This window comes from Elephas maximus, chromosome 7, assembly GCF_024166365.1.
Source record: "Elephas maximus indicus isolate mEleMax1 chromosome 7, mEleMax1 primary haplotype, whole genome shotgun sequence".
NCBI lineage: Eukaryota > Metazoa > Chordata > Mammalia > Proboscidea > Elephantidae > Elephas > Elephas maximus.
The window spans coordinates 91388798-91405554 of record NC_064825.1 but is presented as its reverse complement, the minus strand read 5'-3'; the positions used below and the strand labels follow the sequence as shown (position 1 = coordinate 91405554).

The window sequence follows — 16757 nt, the reverse complement described above, 5'->3', positions numbered from 1 at the left end:
ACTGCCCCATACAGTTTCCAAGAAGTGCCTGGTAGATTTGAACTGCTGACATTTTGGTTAGCAGCAATAACTCCTAAACCACTGTACCACCAGGTCTCCCCAACCTTACTACATAATGAAAAAACAGAAAAGGAAAACATATATCCATTTTCAACTACTCAATTAACCAGAAAGAAAATCTTTTTAAAGATCCTACCCAATGCTGCCAATACCAAAAGAAAGCCAGAATTCTTGCACTTGGCCAGTGAGGGAGCAAACTGGTACAACCTTTTGCAAAACAACTGGGTGGCCTGTATCAAGAGCCAGAAAAACTCCTGCCCTTCAACCTAGTATTTTTAATTCTGAGAATCACCCCTAAGAAAATAACTCCACACAGGGGAAAAGTTGTATGCACCCTGATGTTCATAATGGTGAATACTATTTTGTTAATGAAACACTGAAATTAACTTAAATGCCCAATAATGAGTAAATATACTCTATCAATTTAATGGGCTATTATCTAGGCATTAAAAATTATAGAGAGAAATATGGAAAAATCTTAACATGTTTGTTATACGGGAAAAACATCAAAATATAAAATTATGTATCTATGTTGACTGTAACTGGGAAAACCCGAAATAAAAAATTCCAAAATGCTAATAATAGTGGCTCCCGTAGCATATGGACACTACATGTCACTCCTTTGCTTTTCACCCCACTCCCCAATTTTTACAGTATGAGGTTTAGATTACCTTTCCGATTAAATAAAATCTTCCTGTCTCATGAAAATCTTTCCTATGCTGTGGAAACCCAACAGCTGCTCGCTCTCTCATATCCCACCCCTACACACCTCTCTAGGCTCTTCTCCTCCCCTTTGGAAATGGCAAGACTTCTCTTTTTTTGAGTGTATTATCTTCTAAATACCAAAGCTTCACAGGACACTTGAGGCAATCACCTCTCCGGGATGCAGGATGAGAACATCAGCTGCCCTCACCATCCTCCTTTTAAGTACCCAGTTGTTTCAAAGAATTAGAGAAAGGGTTTTATAACCCAAGGGCAAGGCATGGAGGGCTGTCACCTTCCCTCTAGAGAGGTGGTGGAATTCTAAATCTGCTGCTCCCAGGGGACCCTTCAAAAAATGGTGGAAAACGTCACTCTTGACCCACCCGTGCCCATCCTGGCTCTGGTTAAAACTACCATATATTTTTGCCTTCTGGAAATGGACAAGTTGCGCAATGGATCCTAAACGTTTTGACCAGCAGAAGTAAAAAAGCAAAGGAGATTTAAACTCCCAACACAGGAGAACATAGGTTACAAGCACGTCTACTGGATGGAAGTCTAGGCAGCCTCAGGAAACAATAATTATGAATACTACATATAAACCAAAACCAAACCCATGGCCGCCGAGTCAATTCCAACTCCCAGTAACCCTATAGGACAGAGCAGAGCTGCCCCACAGGGTTTCCAAGGCTATAAATCTTTACGGAAACAGGCTGTCACATCTTTCTCTCACAGAGTGGCTGGTGGGTCGGAACCGCTGACCTTTCAGTTAGCAGCTGGGTATTAACCACTGCGGCACCAGGGCTCCTCTATACTAAATATAGTAATGTGTGAAGTGCCTCTAACATCAAGTAGAAAAAAGCAGGTTACTCGATCGCATATCACCATGATGACAACTGTAAAATATATAGTCAGTGCAGACTGGCCAATAATAGTTAATGTTTACAAGCCACTTGCTACACACAGGCACTGTGTTAACGTGCTTTCCATGAGTTAAAACCTCACAATTCTGTTATTATTCCCATTTTGGACAGGAAGAAATGGAGGTACCAGGAGGTCAAGGAATTCTCATCTGATCCTCCTAATGGCTAAGATTTAGAACATTCTGGTAACTTTCCCAAGATCACACAGCCTAAGGGAGAACAGGGAGATAGATGCAGACAATCTTCACAGTTTACACTCTTAACCCCTAGAACAGAAGGGGATATTTAAGAAATTTAAAATGAAAGTAGAATTTGTTCCAGAAAAGGGACTTTTTCCTTCCCTTCCATTGTCTAAACTTTGCAGTGTTGTTCTGTTTTTACAATTTTAAGAGGAAAAAAGAAGGGCAGTGGAGAAGATTTTTATTTTTTTAATGCATGTGTTTGTGTGTATGGTTTTTAAATTATGTTTTGATCAAAAGACTAAATAAATGCCAATCAAGTCTCTGCCACACTTGGGAGTTCGGAGTAGGAAATGAGGAGAAAAAAATGGAGGATAGCCAAGACAAGCGTGATCCAAACGAAACCAAATAGTTCCAAGCAGCTGCCCTACCGCCATCTTTTTTTTTTCTATACTGTCTTTCCATTTTCTTTTCCAGTTTGAGTATGAATTTTAAAACCACGGAACTGGACTGACGGAGGACACAGAACGTCACAGAAGATTCTAATATTACATAGCTGCTCTTGACAAAGCTAGGAATAAAACTGAGGCCTCAACCCCCAACCCTGCATTATTCCAAAACTTGTCATGTGCTGAATATTCCCAGCTCAGCTAACAACAATTTGCATTTACTGTAGTTCAACTATCCCTGCATGGTCCAAACGGTTGAGCACTCATCTATTAACCAAAAGGCTTGGTGGTTCAAACCCACCCACAGGCACCTTGGAAGACAGTCCTGTTGATCTAGTTCTCAAAGGTCACAGCCTTGAAAACCCGTGACGCAGTTCCTCTCTGCACACATGCGGTCACCGTGAGTTGAAACCAACCCAACAACAACTCTGAAAACAGTGAGTCCACATGTTTGTATAACGTTTAATAATCCCCAAAACTGAACTCATTACAGAGTTCACATATATTATCTCATTCGAAACTAAAAGTACAAATGTTAAAATTCTAGCAATTTTGAAGCCAGGCTAGACACAGGGAAAAACTAGACGTCATACTTTTTAATTCTGTAAAAATAAAAATGCATTATGTATAGTGGTCTATTCAGAAAAGTAACATGCCACAAGGTAAAATGTTCCCTCCAATTTTTTCCCCAAAACTTCTTTGAAGGCTGGGGCAGCCTTCAGGGATCCCTGGTTGGCAGTTGGAATCCGCCCTGAGGCACCTCGAAGAAAGGCCTGTTGACATGCTTCCAGAAGGAAACCCTACGGAGCACAGATCTACTTAGACACACAAGGAGTCGCCACGACTGGTTTGGTTTTTTGGTTCTGACAGCTGAGGGGCTGGTCCTGGAGCAGGCGCATGCCCTAAAGGAAGCCCATCGCGAGTGAGGGAGCACTGGGTCCAGTGGCTGGGCTCCAAACTCAACTCTCCTTCCCGTGCGTCACAGAAACTGGGCCTCAAGCTGTGGGCAAGAGCTATGCTACAAGTTCAAATTATTATCCTATCCTCAGCCATTGCCATCCACTGGCTTCCAGAGAGACAGCAGGTTCTGAGCCAGAACACATCCATCACTTTCCCTGCCAGAGAGGCCACATGGCCTGGTGCCCGAAGCCCAAGGAAAAGAACCAAGAGCCAGTGGTCCAGTTGTGTGGTCCCAGGCAAGCTACCCACTAGTCAACCCTGTGCTCACCAATGCTCAGGTTCACTTCCCACCTGCCAGGGTACCTGCGAAGGTGACTACACAGGTGCCGTGGCTGAGCTCACTCTGCAGAAGCAAACTTTGGGGTGGAAAGGAATCTGCCTCTACTGGACATGGAGCAGCATGATCACTGGGCCCGTTAACCCCCTCAGCTCACATCCCAGGGGCCTCTTTTCTCATAGATCATCACCCAACCAAATCTCATGCATGTTGCAAGGAAAGGAAATAGGTAAAGAACTGAATAAGCAGAAGGGGGTAAGAAGTATCACAAATACCACCAGATCCTGGTGCTGTCCATTTGAAGTTGATCCCACAGGCAAAGACCTAGGCCACATCAGCAGAGACACAGGGATGGGGAAGCAGAGTACTATCTGTTCAGTACCAACTCCATGCTTGCTATTGTTGTTAGGTGCCATTGAGTTGGTTCTGACTCATTGCAACCCAATGTACAACAGAATGAAACACTGCCCAGTCCTGCACCATCCTCACAATCGCTGTTACGCTTGAGCCTATTGTTGCAGTCACTGTGTCAATCCATCTCGCCGAGGGCCTACCTCTTTTCCGCTGACCCTCTACTTGCTAGATATATAATACTTGTTGTTGTCAGTACCGTAGAGTTAGCTCTGACTCATGGCAATCCAATGCACAAAAGAACAAAATGCTACCTGGTCCTGCACCATTTTCACAATCATTGCTACACTCGAGTCCATTGTGGCCACCGTGTGTTTTAAGTGCCTTCCCACCTAGAGGGCTCATCTTCCAGCACTATATTAAAAAATACTCTGTTGTGATCCATAGGGTTTTCACTGGCTAATTTTCAGAAGTAGATCATCAGGTCTTTCTTCCTAGTCTTAGTCTGGAAGCTCCACTGAAATGTGTCTATCGTGGGTGATCCTACTGGTATTTGAAATACCAGTGGCATAGCTTCTAGCATCATAGCAATATGCAAGCCACTACAGTATAACAAATTGACAGATGGGTGGTGGGACATAATGCTACATCTGATTTAACAGTCAAGAAAACTCCGTATGTTCTGCAAGACGGATACCAGCATGAGCACTGGGGTCAGGCAGCCCTGGGTTCAAACGTCAGATCTGCTACTTGCTGGTTGTTAAGATACTGAATTGAAGCTGGGAGTCTCTGCCCCCTCTTGTACAAAGTGTGTAAGGTGAACGCAATGACAGTACCCCAGGGTAGCGGTCAGGAGGGCCATATATGGTTTCCAAAGTTGTAGCTCCATCACCACCAAGACCCCCGCTTCCGTTCAGACCATGCTTCCCTGAGATGGGGTACAGAGTGGAGGAGGCAGGATTGCTGTCCAGATGCCCAAACCCACCAGCTTGCAAAAAAGCAAAGTTTGCAGGATCTAAGCCAGGCACGGACCTCCTGGCCCCGTCCCAAGAAGGCCCCAACCCCACCCCAGCAGAGGTCTGAGTCACTCACGGCACTCCTTCTCATCGCTCTTGTCAAAGCAGTCGGGCAGCCCGTCACACTGCCAGGAGCCGGGGATACACCGCCCATTGCTGCACATGAAGTTGCCCGGAATGTTGCACTCGTTGGTGAAGTTGTTCCCGGGGAGCAGCTGGCTCTCTGTCAGAGAAAGGGGGCAGAAGATCAGAGAGCACAGCCACAGCAGAAAGGACCTGTGCCCCCATCCCTCAAAGAGGCCTCAGTAGACGACTTCCCCTCTCTGTAACTCAGTTTCCTCATCTGAGCAATGGGACTGATAACCTGGGTCCCCTCAGAGATTTCGAGAGAACTATATGGGAAAACATGGGAAATCACTTATCAGTGCCTGGCACACAACAGGCGCTCTCTGGCTTTTTTTCCTTTCTCCTGCCAAAAGGTGGGCTGTAAAATCCGAATGTTCTTTTGTCTCTATCAGCAGTGGCTAAAAATTAAGGTTACAGACAGGAGAAAGCGCTGGGTTCCCAATGCCTCTGACAGCAGGACCTGGGGGATCCTTCTAGGCCTCAAACTCTGGCTCCTACAATCACAGAATCCTTGAATTTGGGCCAAGTTGGCAGGAATACTAGGAGATAATTTTACTTTCGGAAATAGGAGCCCAGGACTAAAAAACCAGCCTGCCTGAGGTCACACAGGTAGGAAAGGCCAAGTTGAAATTTGAACTAAGGCCGTCTAACCCCCAAGGGGGTACCATGGTCATTGAACTGCTTGCCCAGAGTTACTGAAGGTTTAGAACCAAGTCCTAGAGTGAGAGTCAATACCACTGAATACAGTCATAAAGCACCAAGGCCTCTACCCCAAACCACCAATGGGCCCTGGGGACAGATTTTCAAGGAAGCCAGGGTTTGATCCATCTGATCAGTCTGAGCCAGAAGTGGTCAATGGCTGGGAGATAAGGAGTCATCTGGAAGTAAAACAGTCTCGGGTAAAGAGGAAGGGGGAGAAAAGGCCAGTTCCCTAGCTCACCTAAAGTTCCAGGGCTCTCCCCAAGTCCTCCAACAAGCATTTATTGGACATTTAGGACTAGACACTTGTGCTATGTCCTAAAGATGAACAGATGAAAGCCAGGGCTCCTTCTTCCAGGCTGGAAGGGCACACGGGGATATGAACAATTTTACTGCCATGTGATAAGAAGAGGGGTGTCAGACCTGCCCAAGGGGTGTCAGGAAGGAAGGGACAAGGACCATGATAAACTTTGCCAGAGTGAAGCATCTCTAGATTTCAATATTCCAGTTCCCTGATATTACATCTTTCATGCCACTATCCTTTATATGTGCTATTCTTTTTACCTGGAATGCCCTTTGACCTGTTGAGTTTTCTAATGAATCCTTATACACCCTTTCGTATCCAATTTATATAATGTCTTCACCCTGAAGCATTCCCTGGCATACCAGCAGAAATGAGCACTTACTCTGTTGTCTGGCTACAGTACTACGGGGCAGGGGGCGGTGGGGGGAGCGGTGATACTAAGAATGCTTTACAAATGGAACAAGCAAGCAACAACCAATCAGAATGGATACAGACAGACAAGCAGCACCACCTCAGCCCTGATGCCATAGGTAGTCCCTTGTAGGGCATCTGCCCCACTGCACTAAATGAATCATGTGCACGCATGCCTCCCTACTGAAATGTAAGCTTTCATGGTTCATCAAAGAACTCTAGAAGAGAAGACCTCACTATCCACACCAAACCCTAGATATCTTCCTGTTCCATCCCACTCCCTCACCCCCAAGTCCAATCACCAAGTCCTATCCATTGCCATAGCCGTGACTAGCCCAAGTCGCCACCATCTTTTACGCGCATTACTGACACAACCTCCCCAATTGGCCTCCTTGACTCCAGTCTCACACCTCTCCAACCCATTAGCCTCTCTGTGGCCAGAAGGATTTTTCTAAGGAGCAAATTGATGGTGACACTTCTCTGCTTTAAAATGCCCTTGAATGGTTCCCCAATGTTCAGATAAAGTCAAAATTCAAGGGACTCAAGAAAGGTTCCAAGAAAGAGGTGGCATCTGCAGTAGTCCTTGATGTATACAGAGATGAAAAGTAAGGGCCCTTCAGGCCTAGGGGGCAGTAGGCAAAGACCCAATTACAGAGAGGTGTAGTACAAGGCATCGAAGGGTGTGGAAAGAATAAAAAACCAGTCCTGATTGCTAGAAAATTGCAAATGTAGTGTGCCACCATTTCTCCCACTGTACCACCAACTCAAACCAAAAAAACCAAACCCACTGCCGTCGAGTCGATTCTGATTCATAGTGACCCTATAGGACAGAGTAGAACTGCCCCATAGAGTTGCCAAGGAGCACCTGGTGGATCTGAACTGCTGACCTCTTGGTTAGCAGCTGTAGCACTTAACCACTACGCCACTAGGGTTTCCAGCTCAGACATCACTAATCAAGCATGGCACACTGAGCTCAAAACCCCTTAAAAATGGTCTCTAGGAAGCCACCAACAACCCCAAGAAGAACATGAAACCAATTCACCATCCCAGGGCTAGGGCTCAAGATGCCAGAGGGGGAATGATGGGAAAGAAGCCTGGGAAGGGTGGCCAGGTGCTTGATCCCAGCCAGACACAGATGCTAAACCCAGAAAACCCATACATTCCAGCTGTTTCATAACAACTGCCCTGGGCTTCACCAGCAAGCACAGAACTCCTTAGGGCTCCCGAATGTAACTGTCATTCTGTTTTGGCTGGAAATCACTTATACTTGCTTTTGTGAGGCTAGCTCCTTGAAGGCATGCCCCCTGGAAAAGTCATGGTAATTGTGAATTCTTATTTTGATAAACAGATTTCCGGAGGCTGAAAATTGGACAGGTTAGATTCCAAAGAGCTTGATCTGAGAGTCAACAAGGCTGGAGGTGTGCGGCCTTGACAAATGAAAGGGTGTGATGCATGGAGTGAATACCAGGTCTATTATACACAATTGGTCCTTTCCGCCACCGAGCTCAAGGGTCCCTGGGCCTGGTGAATGATACCAGAGAGGAACATTCTTTGTACTCTTCTAAGCAATTCGATTACGCGACCGAGGAGAATAGAGTCTTGTGCTTCAAGGACATGAAATTATCATCCAACTCAAAAGCATGAGGAGAACCCAAGGCAAAGACAAGTTAAATCCTGTAGATTCTGTCTTCAAAATATTCCTCCAGCCCATTCAATTTGCCTCACTAAACTGGTACCACTCAGTCCAAGCCACCATCATTTCTTGCTCCCCTTAAACTAGTGATTCTCAATAAGGAGAGAGGGGACAGTTTTGCCCCACAGGGGACATCTAGCAATGTCCGGAGACATTTTTTGGTTGTCACTTGTTGTGGTGTGCCATCAAGTCAATTCCAACTCATAGTGACCCTATTAGGACAGAGTAGAACTGTCCCATAGGGTTTGCTAGGCTGTAATCTTTATGAGAGCAGGTCACCAGGCCTTTTCTCCCCTGGAGAAGCTGGTGGTTTTGAACCACTGACCTTTCAGTTAGCTGCCGAGCACTTAACCACTGCTCCACCAGGGTTCCTTCTGTTACAACTAGGGGGGTGCTCCACTGGAATCTAGTAGGCAGAGGTTAGGAATGCTGTCAAACATCCTATAATGCACAGCCCCCACAACAAAGAATTAACCAGCTCAAAATGTCGATCGAGCCAAGGATAAGAAACCCTTCCGTAAACCAACCTTCTGACTTCCACATCTCACTCCCTACCAGTTCAAACCCTTCACAGCAGAGTGAGATTTTAAAATACAACTGATGGCTTCTCAGTGCCCTGAGAGTAAATCTAAAACTCTTCCCATGGTTTCCAAGGCCCTGCCTACCTCCACAACCTTACTTCAAACCACCTCTTCGAACACAAGGTCCTCTCTGCAGCAAGACTCCACATGTACTACTCAATGACCCGAAACATTCTTCTGCCCACCTTTCACCAGCTAACCCTAACTTATCCTTTAGACCTCAGCTTAAATCACTTCCACTGAGATCCCTTCACTGATACCTGTTACAGATTGAATTGTGCCCCCCAAAATGTGTACGAATTTGGCTAGGCCATGATTCCCAGTATTGTGTGACTGTCCACCATTTTGTCATCTGATGTGTTTGTCCCATGTGTTACAAATCCTACCTCTATGATGTAAACCCTGGTGGCGTACTGGTTAAGTGCTATGGCTGCTAACCAAAAGGTTGGCAGTTCAAATCCGCCAGGCGCTCCTTGGAAACTCTATGAGGGAGTTCTACCCTGTCCTATAGGGTCGCTATGAGTTGGAATCGACCCCACAGCACTGGGTTTGTTGTTTTTTTGGTGTTATGCTGTTAATGAGGTGGGATTAGTGGCAGTTATGTTAATGAGGCAGGACTTAATCTATAAGATTAGGTTGTATCTTAAATCAATTTCTTTTGACACATGAAAGAAGCAAGCAGAGCCATGTGGGGACCTCATACCACCAAGAAAGTAGTGCCAGGAGCAGAGTGCATCCTTTGGACTCGGATCCCTGTGCTGGGAAGCTCCCAGGCCAGGGGAAGACTGATGACATGGATCTTCCTCTAAAGCTGGCTGAGAGAGAAAAACCTTCCCTGGAGCTAGCAGCCTGAATTCAGACTTTTAGCCACCTAGACTGTGAGAGAATAAACTTCTGTTTGTCAAAGCCATCCACTCCACGTGTGGTGTTTCTGTTATAGCAGCACTAGATAACTAAGACAACACCCAGTCTAAAACTGATTCCCCTGTTTTTCACTCTGTTGTGTGGTTATAGATACATTTGTACTATCTCCCCACTACTGTAGGCTCCCTGAAGGCAGAGAAAAAAAGAAGAGAGAAGCACTGTTTTATTCATCTCTGTATTCCTGGCACTTGACACTTAGTTGTCATTAGCTGCCATTAAGTTGGCCCCCAAACTCATGGTGACCCCATGCATAAAAGAACAAAACACTGCGGATTGGACTGCTGTGATCCATAGGGTTTTCACTGACTGATTTTTCAGAAGAAGACAGCCAAACATTTCTCCCTAATCTGTTTTAACTATGGAAGCGCCATTGAAACCTGTTCAGCATCAGAGCAACAAGCAAGCTTCCACCGACAGACAGGTGGTAGCTGTGCATGAGGTACAATGGTAGGGAATTGAAGCCAGGTCTCCCTTATGGAAGGCCATTACTCTACCACTGAACCAGCAACATCCTTCCATAGGTACCTGTCTCAGTTATCCAGTGCTGCTCTAACAGAAATACCACAAGTAGATGGCTTGAACAAAGAGAAATTTATCCTCTCCTCTCACAGTCTAGGAGGCTAGAAGTCCAAATTCAGGGCACCAGCTCCAGGTGAAGGCTTTCTCTCTCTGTTGGCTCTGGGAGAAGGTCCTTGTCATCAATCTTCCCCAGTCTAGGAGCTTCTCAGTGCAGGAACCCCATGTCCAAAGGATGTACTACTCTCTTAGCTCTTGTTTCTTGGTGGTATGAAGTTCCCCTGTCTTTCTGCTCATTTCTCTCTTTTATATCTCAAAAGAGACTGCTTTAAAACACAACCTAATCTTACAGATTGAGTCCTGCCTCATTAACACAACTGCTGCTAATCCTGCCTCATTAACGTCATAAAGGTAGGATTTACAACACAGAAGACAATCACATCAGATCACAAAATGGTGGACAGTCAGGCAATACTGGGAATCATGGTCTAGCCAAGTTGGCACACATTTTGGGGGACACAATTCAATCCAAAACAGTCCCCAGTAAATATGTGTGACCACTGTAAGAAGAAAACCTAAATGTTCAGTTACTGATGTATTCCCCAGCCCCTGGTTCTCTTCCTTGGAAAGTTCCATCCACCCCTGCCTAACGTTCTAGGACGTGAGCAGGATACGTACACACATCATTAAAATAAAGGACATGGGGGGTGTGAATTTGTGCAAGTAAATTACTACCCTGTCTGCTCTCAAACAGGTTAGAAATCTTTTCAGCCCAGCAGCAGGACTTTCTAGTGGCTGAAATATTTACCCCATCTCAGGGTCTTGGGACACATTTAGAATCCAAAAAAGACAAGCGTTAGTGTGAAGTTAGCTAGCTGGGGTTTCTCCTCCTCCCTTTTTTTTTTTTTTTTTTTCATTAAGCTGAAAAATGAAAAAGAGGTGCCAGTTTTCACTACAGCAGATCACTTACTTAAAATAACTACACCATCTGCAGAAGAATGAAAAAAAAAAAATCCAAGTCCTTCCGCTTTCAGCAAATGCAAACATTCTGTGTAGCAGCTCCGTCCAAAACTTCTGGCACCCACAAATTTCTATGTGATTAGGGGGCCAAAACTGGGGCAACTGCAAAACTCAGACAGCTGCTGCATTCCACCCGAACTCTCATTCCGGAACCCAAACTTTCCCAGCTGAGAAATGGGAATTCCACCAGCTGGAGTCCTCTGCGTTCTCTCCTCTCCCTCTGCTGATCTCCTCCCCCCAGGGATGCCTCCTATCGTGGTTCAGTACAGAACTGACATCTGCAAACCATCCACAGGCCCTTGCTTCCAGATTTCTGCTTCCTGACAATCCAGGTCTGAAGGCTCAATGAACAACATGCAAGACACACAAACATACCTACGTACAGACACACATACGGATCAGCATTTGATTTTGCAGACCTCAAACAGATCTTCCCTAAAGCCTCCCCCCAGGGAATTAACACACCTCTTCCCACTGCCTGGGGCCAACAACATATCCTTAGGAGCCTTTGAAAACACAGCCTGTTTTCTCTTTGACTCACTCCTCAAACACACACACACATTTCATGCACAGGAACATGTAAAGCCAGCACATGAGCTGGTCTGCAATGATTTGTTCGGAAACATCTCTGGAAAATCCTCTGAAGGCCCCTCTGACTCCAGACTGCTCTCACTCCAGACTGCTCTGCCACGATGACATCAGTGTCGAATGGAACCAGAGACATCTGTCCCTGTGCGCTTCCCAGGGGCTGGTTTTCATCAAGTAAACTGCTTCCTGCTGCAGCCTTGCTATGGGGTCACCAAGAAGGAGACAGTCGTATGTGGATGCCTGAGCCCAAATCAAGGATGCACTTCTGGCTCCAACTACCTGAGCACAGCCAGGTCTCCAGCTGTATCTAGACCGTAGGCTGATATGCCTTGTGAGTCCATTCCAACATTCCCAGATCTGTTAAAAGAAAAAACCCACTACCTGTCTGTCAGTTTATCAAGTGTGGTAGTTTGTGTCTTGCTATGATGCTGGAAGCTGTGCCACTGGTATTTCAAATATCAGCAGGGTCACGCATGGTGGACGGGTTTCAGCAGAGCTTCCAGCCTAAAACAGACTAGCCTGGCAATCTACTTCCAAAAATTAGCCAGCGAAAACGCTGTGGATCAAAACAGAATATTTTCCAATATAGGGCTGGAAGATGAGCCCCCTAGGTTGGAGGGCACTCAAAATACAAGCATACCAAGGATCTTAAAGACGGCGAAGGACCAGGCAACATTTCATTCTGTTATATGTGGGGTCGCCATAAATCAGAACCAACTCAGTGGCAACTAGCAACAACAAGAAGGAAGAAATGGCCCAGGGAAATTGGTGAGAAGGTATAAAACGCCCCCATGGCTTCAGCCAAGGACTGCTGACCCTTTGCATGCATAGACTTCATATTTACACCGTACATGACCTTGAAGGAACAGCATGTGTACTTTTGAATCAGGAACAACGTATGGATGGAGCACATAGCCTGGCTAGTGAATGAGCCTGTCTACCAGCATCTGCATTTTACATAGCTTTATTGTTTGCTTCACCTGCTAAGTGGGCCAGAACAACCCTCCTAACATGACAAATGTTTTGTTTCCTTCTTAAAACGAGCTAGCAAAGAAAGCCTACGGTTAGTATCAACGAAGCAAGCCAAGAGACAGTGAAGAGGTCTAGGAAAAGGATGGCTCTTAACCAGGAAACAGCTTTATAAATTATTTTTGTCCTGTATTTATAGCCTCATTAAGGGCCTGAAGCTGTTACTTACATTTTTTAGTTATGCTTCATTGCGTTTCATGTGGAAAATTACACTGGAGTGGCGTGAATGTGGCAGGGATTTGCAGAGCTACCGGGATGCAGCCCTCATAAAGTCCAAGGTACACAGGTCTGGGCCCTGCCAGCAACACTAGGGGATGCTGACCCTCATGTTCCCAACCTTAACAAAATAGCAAGGGTGCCCAATCCAAGGTACTTCTCTATCTAACCACACCCACCACCCTCGATCTCCCTTATTTACTGGCTGTTCCCCCTCCACCAGGAAGGCAGTCCTGTCCCTACCGCATCCCCACAGCTAGCAATTGCAGGGCATCCAGCAGACACTCAGTAAATGCTTACTGATGGAACAAGTGCAGGAGCGAAACCTGATGATTCCTAGGGACCTTTCTGGTTCTAACACTTTCAAGTCCTGTGAGTTTATCTAAGCCCGACTTGAACCCATTTAGACTTGGCTGTGCAAAACACAATGGATAAACGAGCTCGTGTCTGCAAAACACTTATGAGCTCCCAGGAGGAAGGAAACAGAAGGGAAGAGCTTCTAGATGAACTTTTTTTTCCTTGAGAAATACACAGCAAAACATACACCAATTCAACCGTTTCTACACGTAAAATTCAGTGACACTGATTACATTCCTTGAGGTGTGCAACCATTCCTCAACCTCCTTTTCTGAGTTGTCCCCCCTCCCCTTAACATGAACTCACTGCCCCCTAAGGTTCCTATCTAATCTTTTGACTTGCTTTCGTCACTTTGACCCCATATAGATAGTTCATAATGCTCAAGGCAGGTATTCTTTGCTAGTTAAGCTAAACTACTGTTTGGCTTTAAGAAAACTTCAGGAAATATTTTTGGTTTAAGGTTTAAAGATTATCTCAAGGCAAGGGTGTCTGAGGTTCATCCAGCCTCCATGGCTTCAGAAAGTCCAGAGCCCATGAGAATTAGAAATTCTGTTCTGTATTTCCTCCCTTTTGATCAGGATTCTTCTATAGAATCTTTGATCGAAATGTTCAGTAATGGCAGCCAGGCACCATCTAGTTCTTCCGGTCTCATGATAAAGGAGGCAGTTGTTCACGGAGGCAAGTAGCCACACATTCCATAACATCCTCCTATTCCCGACTCTCCTTCTTCTGTTGCTCTAGGCAAATAGAGATCAATTGTTGTGCCTTGGATGGCCCCTTGAAAGCTTTTAAGACCCCAGGCACTAGGTAAGGAACTATGAGGTAGAACAGAGGCATTAAACATGTTACTAGGCCAACTAATTGGGATGTCCCAGGAAACCATGACCCTAAACCTCCAAACCAAAGAACCAAATCCCATTGGTTATACATAAGCAGCCTCTGTAGCTACTTTGGTTTTTTTTTTTTTGTCGTTGTTGTAAACATATCTAGATGAACTTTTATAAGTTCTCTTTTCACCCATGTCCTCCTCACAGGCCACCTGTACATCAGGCCTGGGTGAGTACCTGGAGCAGAAGCTGTCCCCACATGCCTTCTGCTTTTTCAGCTTCAAACAGCAGCAGCAAAAGTGTGACTTGGTCAGCAAAGCTAAACTGGAGGGCGGGAGAAGGGACAACTTCATGACCAATTTTATCAGGCTGGCCCATAAGCCAGGCTTAGGAGCGAGCCAATCAGCCCTGTGTTTTTGCACCTCTCAGAAACAGCCAAGGGTCAAGAACAAGGAATGCACTCCAAGCCCAAGTTCAACCCCACCCCATCTTCCCAGAAACAATTTCTGCAGTCAGTGGGAACCATTCCACAGCTTGTACTCTGTTCCATAAAGAGAGATCTAGGCAGGGCAAGTATGGAAAATAACAGAGTCAACCAAAGTGAGGTGCCTTTACAACAAGGAAAAGGCCAGAGAAGCAAAATGATCTTCGTTTAGGCCCAAAAGTGTATCTTTATGAGCTCAAGGCAAGGATGGATATTTGAAATAAAACACCAAAAAGCAATGACCATAAGAAGACGACTGATAAATTCAACCACATTAAAATGTAAAACTCCTGGTCATCCAAACATACTATAAACAAAGTTAAATAAAAAGCTAAGCCACTAACTGGAAGAAGTTATTCGGCATATATATGAGCCACAAAGTACTGATATTCAGAATTTTCTTACAAGACTCTATACGAAAACACAGGCAACCCAATAGAAAGATGGATGAAGCATACGGACAAGCCCTCTTGCTAATGAGGAAACTCAAATAGCCACTCAATATATCCTCCATCTCACTTGTAATCAAAGAACACATATTGAAACAAGGAAGTACTCTCTACACCCATTAGACTTGCAAAATTTTAAAGTCTGACATTCTCCAGTGGTAAGATGTGGAGCAACAGCAACTCACACACTGCAGGTGGTGGAGGAACTCTGAAGAGCAATTTGGCAACACCCTGTTGTTGTTGTTGGGTGCCTTTGAGTTGTTTTCGACTCGTAGCGACCCCATGTCACAGAGTAGAACCATGGGGTTTTCTTGGTTGTAATCTTTACAGGAGCAGACTGCCAGGTCTTTGCCCCTGCAGAGCCACTTGTGGGTTCGAACCACCAACCTTTTGGTTCTCATCTGAGCACTTAACTGCTGTGCCACCAGGACTACTTTGGCAACTCCTGGCAAAGCTAAAAAGTCAGGCTTAGAAGAAATACAACCAGAATGCTCCTTAGAAGCGAGGCTGGTTGAGACTTCGTTTTATTTACTTTGGACACGTCATTGGGAAAGACAAATCTCTAGAAAAGGATATCATCTTTGGTAAAGTAGAGGGTCAGCAAAAATGAGGGAAACCCTCAATGAGATAGACTGACACAAGAGCCACAACCATGGACTCAAACATACCAACGATCTCGAAGACGGCACAGGATTGTGCAACATGCCCTCCTGTTATATACAAGGTCACCATGAGTCAGAGCTGACTGATGGCAACTAACAACAAGTGAAGCTGAAGATGCTCACACTCTTTGACTCAGCCTTTCTTCTTCTGGTACATTCCCTAGGCGTGGGGTGTGTGCCTAAGATGACAGCAAGAGAATGTTTACTGTGGCACAGTTACAATAAAAATTATTAAAAAAAAAACTAAATGGTCACCAAAAGTAGAATGGATGAAAAAATCAGAGTACAATTACACAATGGAAGACTATCCCAGAGCTTCAAATGAATGAACTGGAGTGTCAGGAACCAACACAGATAAACCTGAGACACCTAACGTTAAATGAAAAGAGCAAGTTGCAGAATACCATTTCCAGAGAGTTTAAAAACACGCACAGGAAAGATAAATACCAAACTCAAGGTAGTGTTTACCTCTGGGGAATGTGATCCGGGGAGGTATACAAGGAATTTCAACTGCAGGATTTCCTTCTTGAAAAACAATCTGACGCGGGTAGGGCAAAAGATCAGAATTCCGTAGAGCCAGGTGGTATGCACACAGGCTTTCTTTGCACTCTTCTTGTACATTTCTCTACCTTTTAAATGTTTCATTAATAAAATTTATTATAAAGAACCAAAATTACACTAATACTTGAAAAAAGTCTATGAAAGACATATGGGACACTTTACTGCTAATATTCGAGCTTCAAAACCTCCACTGGTCATAAAAAAATAAGAGGTAAAAGGGGCCAAGTGATCACCCTGGAAAAGAAGGAATCAATGTAAGGGCATCCATCTGGGAGGCTCAGGCTATGTGAACTCTTTTCATTTTCTGAAAGCCAACAACAGTTGCTGGGTAGAAGCTGATTGTAGAGGAAAAAATAAATACGTCTCATAAGATAGATTTAGCCACCAGACTTATTA

At 45.0% G+C, this 16757-nt stretch overlaps 1 protein-coding gene across 3 annotated transcripts in view; it reads right to left on the bottom strand.

The window, feature by feature from the left end:
• LDLRAD3 (low density lipoprotein receptor class A domain containing 3) overlaps nucleotides 1-16757 on the bottom strand; it is a 300845-nt gene that overhangs the window by 207681 nt on the left and 76407 nt on the right. For all 3 annotated transcript variants that reach the window (XM_049889421.1, XM_049889422.1, XM_049889423.1), the window contains exon 2: nucleotides 4991-5137. In XM_049889421.1, coding sequence (XP_049745378.1) covers nucleotides 4991-5137 — 147 coding nt within the window. The remainder of the gene's footprint in view (nucleotides 1-4990; nucleotides 5138-16757) is intronic.